Here is a 13,311-nt window from a genome sequence, read left to right on the forward strand (position 1 = left end):
TGTTGGGGTTACTGGAGGACCAGGGTTACTGTTGAGGATACTGGAGGACCAGGGTTACTGTTGAGGGTACTGGAGGACCAGGGTTACTGTTGGGGGTACTGGAGGACCAGGGTTACTGTTGGGGTTACTGCAGGACCAGGGTTACTGTTGGGGGTACTGGAGGACCAGGGTTACCTGTTGGGGGTACTGGAGGACCAGGGCTACTGTTGGGGGTACTGGAGGACCAGGGTTACTGTTGGGGGTACTGGAGGACCAGGGTTACTGTTGGGGGTACTGGAGGACCAGGGTTACTGTTGGGGGTATTGGAGGACCAGGGTTACTATTGGGGGTACTGGAGGACCAGGGTTACTGTTGGGGGTACTGGAGGACCAGGGTTACTGTTGGGGGTACTGGAAGACCAGGGTTACTGTTGAGGATACTGGAGGACCAGGGTTACTGTTGAGGGTACTGGAGGACCAGGGTTACTGTTGGGGGTACTGGAGGACCAGGGTTACTGTTGGGGTTACTGCAGGACCAGGGTTACTGTTGGGGGTACTGGAGGACCAGGGTTACCTGTTGGGGGTACTGGAGGACCAGGGTTACTGTTGGGGGTACTGGAAGACCAGGGTTAGCTGTTGGGGGTACTGGAGGACCAGGGTTACTGTTGGGTGTACTGGAAGACCAGGGTTACTGTTGGGGGTACTGGAGGACCAGGGTTACTGTTGAGGGTACTGGAGGACCAGGGTTACTGTTGGGGGTACTGGAGGACCAGGGTTACTGTTGGGGTTACTGCAGGACCAGGGTTACTGTTGGGGGTACTGGAGGACCAGGGTTACTGTTGGGGGTACTGGAGGACCAGGGTTAGCTGTTGGGGGTACTGGAGGACCAGGGTTAGCTGTTGGGGGTACTGGAGGACCAGGGTTAGCTGTTGGGGGTACTGGAGGACCAGGGTTACTGTTGGGGGTACTGGAGGACCAGGGTTACTGTTGGGGGTACTGGAGGACCAGGGTTACTGTTGGGGTTACTGGAGGACCAAAGTTACTGTTGGGGGTACTGGAGGACCAGGGTTACTATTGGGGTACTGGAGGACCAGGGTTACTGTTGGGGGTACTGGAGGACCAGGGTTACTGTTGGGGGTACTGGAGGACCAGGGTTACTGTTGGGGGTACTGGAGGACCAGGGTTACTGTTGGGGGTACTGGAAGACCAGGGTTGGGAAACACTGATGTAAATGGTAACCCATCAGATAAGGAGCTGTGACACATTGACAGATGGAACCAACAAACACCAAAGTCAGTTCTGTTTCACTGGGTCATTTGCATATTATCCAGGAAAGTAAATACAATTAAACAAATGCAGCCATAAACATAGCATATGTTCACATTGACACATGGCTCCACAATGGGAAGGCCATGCAGTGTACCGCTCCAAAGATGCATACTGCTTCAAAGTTGTCTGCCTATCTTTCCCTTCATTTCAGGCAGACATGAGTCCTGTAGCTGGATCTGTTCAACCGAAAGCGTGGGAGGTGACTCATCTAGGCGTTAGACCACTTTAAGAAGTGTACTTGAAAAAGATGCCTTGCTTGAACTTCCTTCCATCTGTTCTAAACTGGTAGTATGATGCATGCGTTAGAAAATAACCCATTAGTAATGCGTGGATAATTAAAATTGAGTCTTCCTTTCGGTCTTACCAGCGAACATGAGTTCTGAGACGTCTGGCTTGACGTGCAGACAGGTGAAGAGAGGCATTGGGCTCTGACCCTCGCTCACAGTCTTCTGCATGTGGCTCAGCTTGAAGTCCATCCTCTGGACAGAGAGAGAGAGAGGTTGTTCTTACACTCCCCAAAAAGTGAAGTGGATATAGTTGTGTATGCCTGTATGGATATAGTTGTGTATGCCTGTATGGATATAGTTGTGTATGCCTGTATGGATATAGCTGTGTATGCCTGTATGGATATAGTTGTTTATGCCTGTATGGATATAGTTGTTTATGCCTGTATGGATATAGTTGTGTATGCCTGTATGGATATAGTTGTGTATGTCTGTATGGATATAGTTGTGTATGCCTGTATGGATATAGTTGTTTATGCCTGTATGGATATAGTTGTGTATGCCTGTATGGATATAGTTGTGTATGTCTGTATGGATATAGTTGTGTATGCCTGTATGGATATAGTTGTGTATGGATTCCAACATTCCTATATCAAATGTAAGCACCTCACTGACTCTGTCACCATGAGTTCCCTGTCCTAATAGAGTCATAACAGAGGTTTGTAGTAGGGCTGGACGATCTATACAATTTATATGATTAATTCCAAGCCCCTCTCCGTGCCACTCACAACAACAAAGACAAAATATCACTTCTTCTGCTCTGATAACAAGCACTTTCAAACTCACTCTTTGCTTTTGAAGTTTAGTTCAACAGAATCTGTCGATTCCCCTTCTAATGATACCCTTGTCTCAACTCCCAAAATTTAGAACGGAGCAGACCCTATTAAAACAGGAGTATCAATGAACATGATTATGGAAAATGACTGCTCAGTTTCTGTCGAGCGCAGCCACATAGTGTTGTGTCCTAGTTGTCTCGTCTCTGTTTTATAAATGTGCAATGAGCATAAAAATAATCAGTTACATAAGAAATTGGCAACTCGTTCTCATTCTGAGAAATAAGAATCTTATCCAGGTAGGCCACTTGACTTCAACTTCTAAACAAAGTGAACAGACGGACAAGAGGGTGTGTTCATAACAGTTGAACTGTTCTACCTTGTTAGCACCAAATAGATCCAAGTTGGCTAGACTTTAAATATAAAGATGAGCTGGTTACGCACTAGCACATGGACTTATGCTTCAGAGAGTATTCATGAAACCTGTGTTCATTTTCTATAATGCCTGTTACAAGAGGTTGGTCATTATTTGTGAATGTTTCTGGGTAAAATTGTAACAAAAAGGGCATATTTCCAAAGCTTATATAGAGAAAACATTTCAAATAAAAAAAGATATACAGTATCAGTCAAAAGTTGACACACCTACACATTCAAGGATTTATTTTATTTTATATTTTCTACATTGTAGAATAATAGTGAAGACATCAACTATGAAATAATACATATATGGAATCAAGGAGTAACCAAAAAAGGGTTAAACAAATCAAGGTCATCAAGGCAAAGGGTGGCTATTTTGAAGAACCTCAAATTTAAAATGTATTTTTATTTGTTTAACACTTTTTTGGTTACTACATGATTCAAAAATGTGTTATTTAATAGTTTTGATGTCTTCACTATTATTCTATAATGTAGAAAATAGTAAAAATAAAGAAAAACGTGGAATGAGTAGGTGTCCAAACTTTTGACTGGTACTGTGTGTATATATATATTTATTGAATCGCCCATGAATTTGAAAAAATCTAGATATAATTTTTAGGCCATATTGCCCAGCCGAAGTTCGTATACATAACATCTTGGGTTTCCCTACTTATGGACTATTCTTCATTCGCATCTGATCAGAATATATATATATATATATATATATAAAATATAATATATATTTTAACCTTTATTTAACTAGGCAAGTCAGTTAAGAACAAATTCTTATTTACAATGACGGCCTACCCCGGCCAAACCCAGACAACGCTGCGCCAATTGTGTGCCGCCCTATGCGACTCCCAATCACGGCCAGATGTGATGCAGCCTGGATTCGGACCAGGTACTGCAGTGACGCCTCTAGCACTGAGATACAGTGTCTTAGACCACTGCGCCACTCGGGAGCACAAAATCCTTCACGTCATAGATACAGTAGTAAAGCCACTGGACAGACTGTGTGTGAAGTACTCAGATAATACAAGTGAACAAAGAACAAGAAGAGCCAGACAATGGCAAAGTGGTATCCCTAAATGCAACCGTCTGTCAGCGGTGCTGGATCATCTTCTGTGACAAAGTCACCGTTTTTTTTCACCTTTATTTAACCAGGTAGGCCAGTTAATAACAAGTTCTCATTTACAACTGCGACCTGGCCAAGATAAAGCAAAGCAGAACAACAACACAGAGTTACACATGGGATAAACAAACGTACAGTCAGTAACACAATAGAAAAATCTGTATACAGTGTGTGCAAATGAAGTAAGGAGAAACACAGATGTAATTGACTGATAATAAAGGCTGGTTAGGACCTCGGTCAAAGGAACACAATGGCTGGTATTGAAGACGGTACACTAATATCATTACTTTGTTGATATCACATTTGCTGATATCGCATCCATATCTCACCCCTGGCATGAGCGTCTCCCCGATGAGCATGCCGAAGATGTCGGTGAAGGTGACGGGCTGCCCGGCAGCCTTCTTTCTCCACAGGGCCTTGATGTAGCGCTTGATGTTCTGGGGCAGCAGCAGCCTCAGTGGGTTACTGCTCACACACCTCATCAGCTCCCGGTTGATCTCCCCTGGACCCTTACCCTTAGGGAACTCAGGGTGGGAGTACAGTGTAGACATGTACCTGGTGGGGGGAGGGGAGGGAGGGAGGGGGAGCGAGAGAGAGAGAGAGAGAGGGAGAGAGAGAGGGAGAGAGAGAGAGCAAGAGAAAGAAACAAAGGGGACACAATCACTTTCTGTGTATAATAACATCATTACTTGGTCAGTTTTCGTACTAGCATAGGAATGGTAGTTATAAACAGTTGAAGTATGTTGCTTTCCAATGATCTTATAAGTACAGTGGAATGAAAGCAGTGTTCCTACTAACCAGGTAGATCCAGAAAGTCCAGCCACATAGGTAGCGCAGTCCAGAACTCCAGACTCATACAGAGCCTTCATCACTCCAGAGAAACACACCATGGCTCTGAACCCTCCCCCTGACCCCACGATGGCGATTGTAGGGACCTGTATAGACACACATGCGTACACAGGCACACATGCATGCACACACACATGTGTGGGCGTACAAATATGCACACAAACATACACAAAATGACAAGGCACGTGTCAGAGATCACTACTGTCATTGTGAATCATCTAAGCTGATTTTGTCTGTATATCTCCCTTTTGAATCAGCAATAAAACTCCATTCTATATTTGACACTTGAGATACACCGAAAAATGCATAGAAGGCCTCAGTTTCTACTATGTTTATGGTCGTACCTCTCTTAATGAGGTGGGGAGGTGTTGTCCTTTCTCCATGTTGAGTAGTTTCTTGATGCCCAGCATCACCCGGTCTCTGCGTGTCTGTCTGAACAGCTTCTCCTGGTCACACAGGGCCATGCTGAACCGCAGGTCTGTGGATGAACTGGAGGAGATGAGGGAGACAAACAGATATGTCAGTAAGCTTTAGATTAAATCTCCGCAAAGAGAATGACGTCAATGCTCCCGGCTAAAAATTAAAAACTAATTGAAGCACCCATTGTCAGTTATACATACCACACCTCTAACGACATCTCCAAGTACACCTTGGTTAACTGGGGAAACAAGATGTAGGAAGTTTTTGTTGAAATTGACAAGGACCGGGTTTTTAGACAGGGTTTAGCGCTGTGACACAGTATGTATTTGATGGAGGCATTGTGGACAACATCAACTGTCTATGCAATCTGTAAAATTGAATAAGACTGACCTACCTTGCCAATGGGGAATGGAACCACTTCTGGTTGTCCCACTTTGAGTTTAGCAATGGAGTACGAGGTCGTTCCCAGGGTCTCATCCATGACATAGTTAGCATCCATCAATGTCAACTGAAATAGCAAATTCACAAACAATGAAATACAAAAAAATACATTTATCTTGATAGATGATTCCCAACATAGGGTTTCTTGAAAGCAAAAGTATAACTGAAGTTACTATCTTACTGCAAAGAAAGAATACATCATGCTTGAAGGTGTCTAGCCATAGCTTGCTGGGTTATGTAGTGTAATGTAGCTCAGTTCAAAGTGTAATGCAATGTGTTAACCTCTAGAGTGTTTTCCTGATTGGGGTCCAGTATGAATTCAAAGGTCTCGTTCCATATGGGGTTGATGTCATTGTCAATGTGCCGCGTCCGTTTTCTTGAGTCTGGAGTGGTTGGGATGAACAACTCCACGTAGGGATCTGGAGTGTCCACTGTTCTTAGAAATACACACACAACCACACACACAGACAGTGTGATTAAACATGAGAAAAACCATAGGCACTGAAAAAACAACATCACTTCTATGTGCATCACCTCATCTCTCAAACACACCCACAACACTGTAATGTGGACACAGTGAGTTATCTTGAACATGGAGGAACTCACAAAAGTCTCCCAGGGTAGAACCCTTGGTCACCTTCTCAGCTCGTACCACAGTCACTTTGAACTTATGGGAATACTGGTGTTCCACCTGCAGAAGCAATACAACAGAGACTTTCCAGTAAGTCATTCTGTTTCCCAGATGGGAGGCGTCCAGACGGGATGCAAATGACTGGACAAAATATATCCAATAGCTCAAGCAGAACATTCATAGAATTTAACCAGCTTAAACAACAGCCTGAAGTACTAATACAGTCAGTAACACTGACGTATGTGTGTGTGTACATGTCTTCATCTATCTCTTTGATTAGCTGTGTGTGACTCATTTAGCACAGTAACAATTTGATAACAGGACATACAAAATGTCAAATGATTTGTCTGTCTATAATGTCCTGACAATGACAACATGATGATGTTTACTTACCACAATGTACTGATAGGGATCTATAGAAGACATCTTTCAGGAGCCAATCACGGTACTTTGAGGGAATCAGGTGTCCAGTCAACCTCTAGATTTGGAAGACCCTTCTGAATAAAATTGGAGAGGAAACACATTTTACTAACACAGGACACTGACAACATCAATGTTCAGGAGAAGAAATTAAGATCACTATTGGTCAATTGCACAAGGTCCAACCAAAATTTGACTTCCGCTTTTAACCCAACCCCTCCGAAAGGCACAATACATATTTTTGGAGAGGTGTGGGGGAAGAGCAGGCAATGGCATCATGGATTTGATACCAGCAACGCTAAGTTTGCCAGCTCACTTTCTGCTAGATTTTTCCCATCTGACCTGGGATTTGAACTAGCAACCCTCCAGTTGCTGAGTCGCCTCGCTAACTGGTAGGCTACCTGAACATGAAATCATATTGACCTCCAGGACATGTTTCAGTTTACACCTTCAAACATGACATCATAAACATCAAAAGCTCCGCCTTATCTCAGTTCACTGGTCACGCGCTCCAGCAGGTGTATCTCACTGATCATCCCTAAAGCCAAAACCTAATTTGGCCGCCAATCCTTCCAGTTCTCTGCTGCCTGCGACTGGAACGAATTGCAAAAATCTCTGAAGTTGGAGACTTTTATCTCCCTCACTAACTTTAAACATCTGCTATCTGAGCAGCTAACCGATCGCTGCAAGCTGTACATAGTCCATCGGTATATAGCCCACCCAATTTACCTACCTCAGCCCCATACTGTTTTTATTTTATTTACTTTTCTGCTCTTTTGCACACCAGTATCTCTACCTGCACATGTTCATCTGATCATTTATCACTCCAGTGTTAATCTGCTAAATTGTAATCATTCACTCCTATGGCCTATTTATTGCCTACCTCCTCATGCCTTTTGCACACACTGTATATCGATTATTTTTCCCCCTACTATGTTATTGACTTGTTTATTGTTTACTCCATGTGTAACTCTGTGTTGTTGTCTGTTCACACTGCTATGCTTTATCTTGGCCAGGTCGCAGTTGCAAATGAGAACTTGTTCTCAATTAACCTACCTGGTTAAATAAAGGTGAAAAAAACAAAAAAACAATTACAGTAGTGCTTTTGTACAATATGTAAGTTCTTGTCATGATACAGAAACGTTGAATCTATATTTGATTTGGGTCAACAAAAATAGGTTATAGCAATGCAATTAGTTTATTTGAACTGACTGATACATTTTCTACATTCTCTCCATTATCACAGCCTGTCCAATTCTCAGTTAGATTTGGAGATATGCAACACTGTGTTCAGCAGAAATGTGAAATATTTCAATGTCCTTTTTTAGATCCCATCCATACCCCAGCAAGCACTAAGACCATACATTTAGATGGTAGTTGGCCTACCTTACCGTTCTAGCTCACTACCATGTAATTAACACACACCTTTTTTGTGCTGCTGACTACTATGATTTCAGTGGTGTAAAAAGTATTTTAGTAAAAATTGTTTAAAGTACTACTTATATAGCTTTTAGGGTATATGTACTTTAGTACTTATATTTTTGACTACTTTTACTTCACTATAGTCCTAATGAAAATATTGTACTTTTTACTCCATATATTTTCCTTGACACCAAAAAGTATTTGTTATATTTTGAATGCTTAGCAGAACAGGGAAATGGTCCAATTCCCACACTTAACAACAGAACATCCCTGGTCATCCCTACTGCCTCTGACCTGGTGGATCATTAACCACACATGCTTCGTTTGTAAATGATGTCTAAATGTTGGAGAGTGCCCTTGGCTATTTGTAAATTTAAAAAACAGATGAGTGTGCCTTCTGGTATGCTTAATATTTTAACCTTTATTTAACTAGGCAAGCCAGTTAATTAAGAACAAATTCTTATTTACAATGACTGCCTACAAAGACGGCTGAAGGAATTTGAAACGACTTATGCTTTTACTTTTGATACTTAAGTGTATTTTAGCAATTACATTTACTTTTGATACTTAAGTATATTTTAAACCAAGTACTTTAAGACTTTTACTCAAGTATAATTTTACTGGGTGAGTTTCACTTTTACTTTAAGGTATCTTTACTTTTACTTAAGTATGACAATTAGCTACTTTTTCCACCACTGTATGATTGTTTACATTATCTAGTCTAAACAAAAAAAAGGCATACTACTGAATATTAGCCTGTAGTAAAAAAAAAAATGCCCAATAGCCTGCAGTTGATTGCCAATTTGTAAAAGTGTAGTGATGAGTTTTAAAGCATTTGGTCTATAGCCTACGTAGATTTAACTCTTTTAAAATTACTCTCAGTTTTCTATCGACTAGGCTACTCGCAGAAGCCTATTTTACACTAAAACACTGCCATAAATAAAACTTGGGCACCACTAGCACCATATAGGACGCCGTGCATCCGCGTATATACAGGGCTAGCGCACCGGCAGAACTGATGTGGACAGGTAGCCAACCAACTACTCTCACTTTTAAAAGGTAAATATTGAAGAAGTTACGAACTTCCTAATGTGTTATAAATGTAGGCTATCATTATCATCATTACTTGAGTAAAGTTCTTAATCGAAATATAAGCTCACCTTTAACGAATGTCAAGTCATGAGACAAGTTTACCGCATTCCTTCAAGTGCACTGCCAGTGTGAAACTGCCCTCGAGCACTGCTTGGATGTTGTGACTACATGGTAGAAAGCTACAGAGGAGCTTTACCATTGAAGTACCGCGAGATTTTGGACGTTTTCGGATACGTTCGTAAACTAACTCTGGCTTTCTACTCTGATATCAGAGCGCTCTTGTCAGAGGGTGTTCCAAAGCACCGAATAAAGGATGAATTTACCAACGCGCAACACTCGTTGAATATGAATTGTGTCATTAAACATCAGAAAAGAAGCGTAATTAAATTGTTGCCAGCAGCACAGTGACAGTCACGAAACGTTCTAGATAACATGAAAACAGCCTAACGAACTCTGCTAGGGCGAGTAAAATGGTCAGAGTGAGGTGTTCTCTCAGTCATGTCTTAACTTGGTTACTTGGCTGCCATTGTAAGTTCAGAACACTGCTCCCAGAACGCGTTTCGCTTTGGAATGCATGAATGACCCAGAGCGCACTCTGACACACTGTAGGCAATTATGAATTCACCCGTAGACTGGTTTTGGATTTCCCCCTGACCAATATGGCTGCGATTTAGCCTCATTCTGGAATTTTGAAGAGGATTATAACGTGATGACATATAGCTAATATCCTAATCATATGGACGTCACAGTGACATGTCAATTGGCTAAGGCCACTGCTCTCCGGGAGCACGAGAAGGCAAATTGGTGAGAATGACTGATGCACCAGTGTGGTATAGAGGTGCTTCCTTCTGTACAGCTGAATTCACTGGTTTCCAATGTTTTCCCTCCAATTATTTTATTTTGACAGTGATAATACAGTCAGTAACACTGACGTATGTGTGTGTGTACATGTCTTCATCTATCTCTTTGATTAGCTGTGTGTGACTCATTTAGCACAGTAACAATTTGATAACAGGACATTCACCCGTAGACTGGTTTTGGATTTCCCCCTGACCAATATGGCTGCGATTTAGCCTCATTCTGGAATTTTGAAGAGGATTATAACGTGATGACATATAGCTAATATCCTAATCATATGGACGTCACAGTGACATGTCAATTGGCTAAGGCCACTGCTATCGGGGAGCAAGAGAAGCCAAATTGGTGAGAATGACTGATGCACCAGTGTGGTATAGAGGTGCTTCCTTCTGTACAGCTGAATTCACGGGTTCACTGGTTTCCAATGTTTTCCCTCCAATTATTTTATTTTGACAGTTTTTCCCCTCCCATGATATTTTTTCGATGAGAATGCAAGTTGGTATGAATAACTAATGCACCGGTGCTGTATCGAGGTGCTTGCTGATGTAAAGTGCTTCATTCAGGGCAGTTGTAGTCACGGTGTCGCCGGTGGTATGTGGCCATTTTTTTTCTCCCTTGGTTTTATTTCAAGAATAGTAGTAGCCTACACAAAAAATAACTCATCTAGATGTCACCTTGATACAAGAATGAACGGCAACACCGGTCAAGGGACAGTTTCTTCGCTCCTACTTGTCAAGCACTGTGGTCCCACAACGGTGTGGGAAGTAGCTGGGCTAGTGTAGCCAATTTTAGGGTTCCAAACACAGTAACTACACGCTGCACGCATACAAACAACAGTACACCCATCATCAGTACTTTAATCGAAAAAAACAGTCGATTTAATTGACTGAAAAGGTAAATATTTTGTGTTAAACTAACAGTGAAATGCAACCAATGATTTATATATACTGAACAAAAATATAAACGAAGCAATTTCAACAATTTTTTTGGGTTACATTTAAGGAAATCAGTCAATTGAAATAAATAAATTAGGCCCTACTCTATGGATTTCATATGACTGGGCAGGGGCACAGCCATGGGAGGGCATAAACTTGGGCGCCAGGCCCACCCACTGGGGAGCCAGGCCCAAGTAAGTTTTTCCCCACAAAAGGGCTTTGTTACAGACAGAAATACTCCTCATTTTCATCAGCTGTCTGGGTGGTTGGTCTCAGACGATCCCGCAGGTGAAGATGCCGGTTGTGGAGGTCCTGGGCTGGCGTGGTTACATGTGGTCTGCAGTTGTGAGACCGGTTGGACGCACTGCCAAATTCTCTAAAACAATGTTGGAGGCAGCTTATGGTAGAGGAATTATCATTCAATTATCTAGCAACAGCTCTGGTGGACATTCTTGCTGTCAGCATGTCAATTACACTCTCCCTCAAAACTTGAGACATCTGTGGCATTGTGTTGTGTGACAAAACTGCACATTTTTGAGTGGCCTTTTGTCTCCAGTACAAGGTGCACGTGTGTAATTATCATGCCATTTATATAGCTTCTTGATATGCTACAATGGTCAGGTGGATGGATTATCTTGGCAAAGTATAAATGCTCACTAACAGGGATGTAAACAATTTTGTGCTCAAAATTTGAGAGAATGAAGCTTTTTGTATTTCAGCTCATGAAACATGTGACCAACACTGTACATGTTGCATTTATATTTTTGTTCAGTATAGTTTTGACTTCCATGTTTTAATGTCACATCCACAAGTACAGTGAAATGCCTTTCTTGCAAGCTCTAACCCCAACAATGCAGTAATCAATGTGTGTAATACTAAAAATAAGGTAGAACAAGAACAGACAAGATAAGAACACAGTAAAGTAAGTAAGCACACTATATACAGTGTCAGTTCCAGTACCATATTTACAATGTGCGGGGATACTGGATTGATAGAGGTAGATATGTATAGGGCTAAAGTGACTAGGCATCCAGATATATGATAAACATAGTAGCAGCGTATATGATGATTGTATGTGAGTGGGTGTATGTAGAGTCAGTATAAATGTATGTGCATATTATGTGTGTGTGAGCAAATGATGGAGTGAGTGTTTGTTTGTGTGTTGGAGTATTAGTGTGCTTAGTGTGTGGGATCCTGTGAGTGTGCATAGAAACAGTGCAAAAATAAGAATAAAATACTTGAGTCCTTAGCGATTTTTCAGGCCTTTCTTTCACATCGCCTGATATAGAGGTCCTGGATGGCAGGGAGCTCGGCCCAAGTGATGTACTGCAGTGGAGGCTGGTGAGGGGAGGACGGCTCTTAATAATGTCTGGAATTGAGTCATTGGAAGGGTATCAACCGCACGGAAACCATGTCTTTGATGTGTTTGATACCATTCCATTGACTCCATTCCAGCTATTATTATGAGCCGTCCTCCCCTCAGCAGCCTCCAATGATGTACTGGGCTGTCCGCACCACCCTCTGTAGCGCCATGCGATCAAAGGTGGTGCTATTGCCATACGAAGCAGTGATGCAGCCAGTCAAGATGCTCTCAATGGTACAACTGTATAATGTTTTGAGGATTTTAGGGCCCATGCCAAACATTTAGGCTCCTGAGGGGGAAGAGGCACTGTCTTGTGTCTGGACCATTTTAAGTTCTTAGTGATTTGGACACAGAGGAACTCTCGACCTGCTCCACCCTGTAGTCCACGGTTAGGTCCTTGGTCTTACACTAGATGATTCATAGGGGGTGCTGTGTTGAAGCTTCCATCTTGGCACTCCCTCACCATAGTAAAAAAAAAAGAAGAAAGTTATAGAAATGCATATATTAATGTCCACATTAGTTTTTGCCACATTTATTATATTACAGACACCTTAATGCATACTTTTACATTATATGTGAGCTAAACATAAAATATTTAAACTTCTTGCGCTTCATAGAGCAGTGCAGAGCTGTTCAGCACAGCTGTTGTGAAGGAAGTTGTCAAGGAAGTGAGTTTGTGTTTATACAGGACTTCCTGCCCCCACCTACCATCAATCAATCATGTCAATGCAGGGCTATATGGAGTCCTCCACATTGTTACAAAATTTGTGAGGTGCATGGCGATGCGGCAAGGAGCTCAATTTGGCCTCTGCATGCCTCCAGAGCCTCAGAAATTGCGTCACACCCTCCATACAGAGACTCCGACAACATTTTTGGATCAAGCAGAAATTCGCTTTAGCACAGTGTGTTCTCTGAAAAACGAGCTCAGACCACTGAGGTATTATGAACAGCTCAGACTGGGAAAAAT

General features: G+C 42.1%; 1 protein-coding gene across 4 annotated transcripts in view; it reads right to left on the reverse strand.

Moving 5' to 3' along the window:
- Positions 1-9,348, reverse strand: part of LOC135558563 (cytosolic phospholipase A2-like) — a 40,615-nt gene extending 31,267 nt beyond the window's left edge. For 2 of the 4 annotated variants that reach the window (XM_064992446.1, XM_064992443.1), the window contains exons 1-10: positions 9,257-9,348; positions 6,648-6,751; positions 6,230-6,314; positions 5,906-6,054; positions 5,577-5,690; positions 5,383-5,420; positions 5,107-5,251; positions 4,712-4,848; positions 4,243-4,468; positions 1,672-1,786 (exon numbers count right to left, since the gene is read on the reverse strand). In XM_064992446.1, the coding sequence (XP_064848518.1) occupies positions 1,672-1,786; positions 4,243-4,468; positions 4,712-4,848; positions 5,107-5,251; positions 5,383-5,420; positions 5,577-5,690; positions 5,906-6,054; positions 6,230-6,314; positions 6,648-6,680 (1,042 nt within the window). In that variant the 5' untranslated portion in view covers positions 6,681-6,751; positions 9,257-9,348. Of the gene's footprint in view, positions 1-1,671; positions 1,787-4,242; positions 4,469-4,711; positions 4,849-5,106; positions 5,252-5,382; positions 5,421-5,576; positions 5,691-5,905; positions 6,055-6,229; positions 6,315-6,647; positions 6,752-9,256 lie in introns of those variants that run through there. The other 2 variants (XM_064992445.1, XM_064992447.1) reach the window with 2 other exon arrangements.
- Positions 9,349-13,311: the final 3,963 nt, after the last annotated feature.

The sequence above is a fragment of the Oncorhynchus masou genome, chromosome 17, assembly GCF_036934945.1.
Source record: "Oncorhynchus masou masou isolate Uvic2021 chromosome 17, UVic_Omas_1.1, whole genome shotgun sequence".
In the NCBI taxonomy this organism is placed as follows: domain Eukaryota; kingdom Metazoa; phylum Chordata; class Actinopteri; order Salmoniformes; family Salmonidae; genus Oncorhynchus; species Oncorhynchus masou.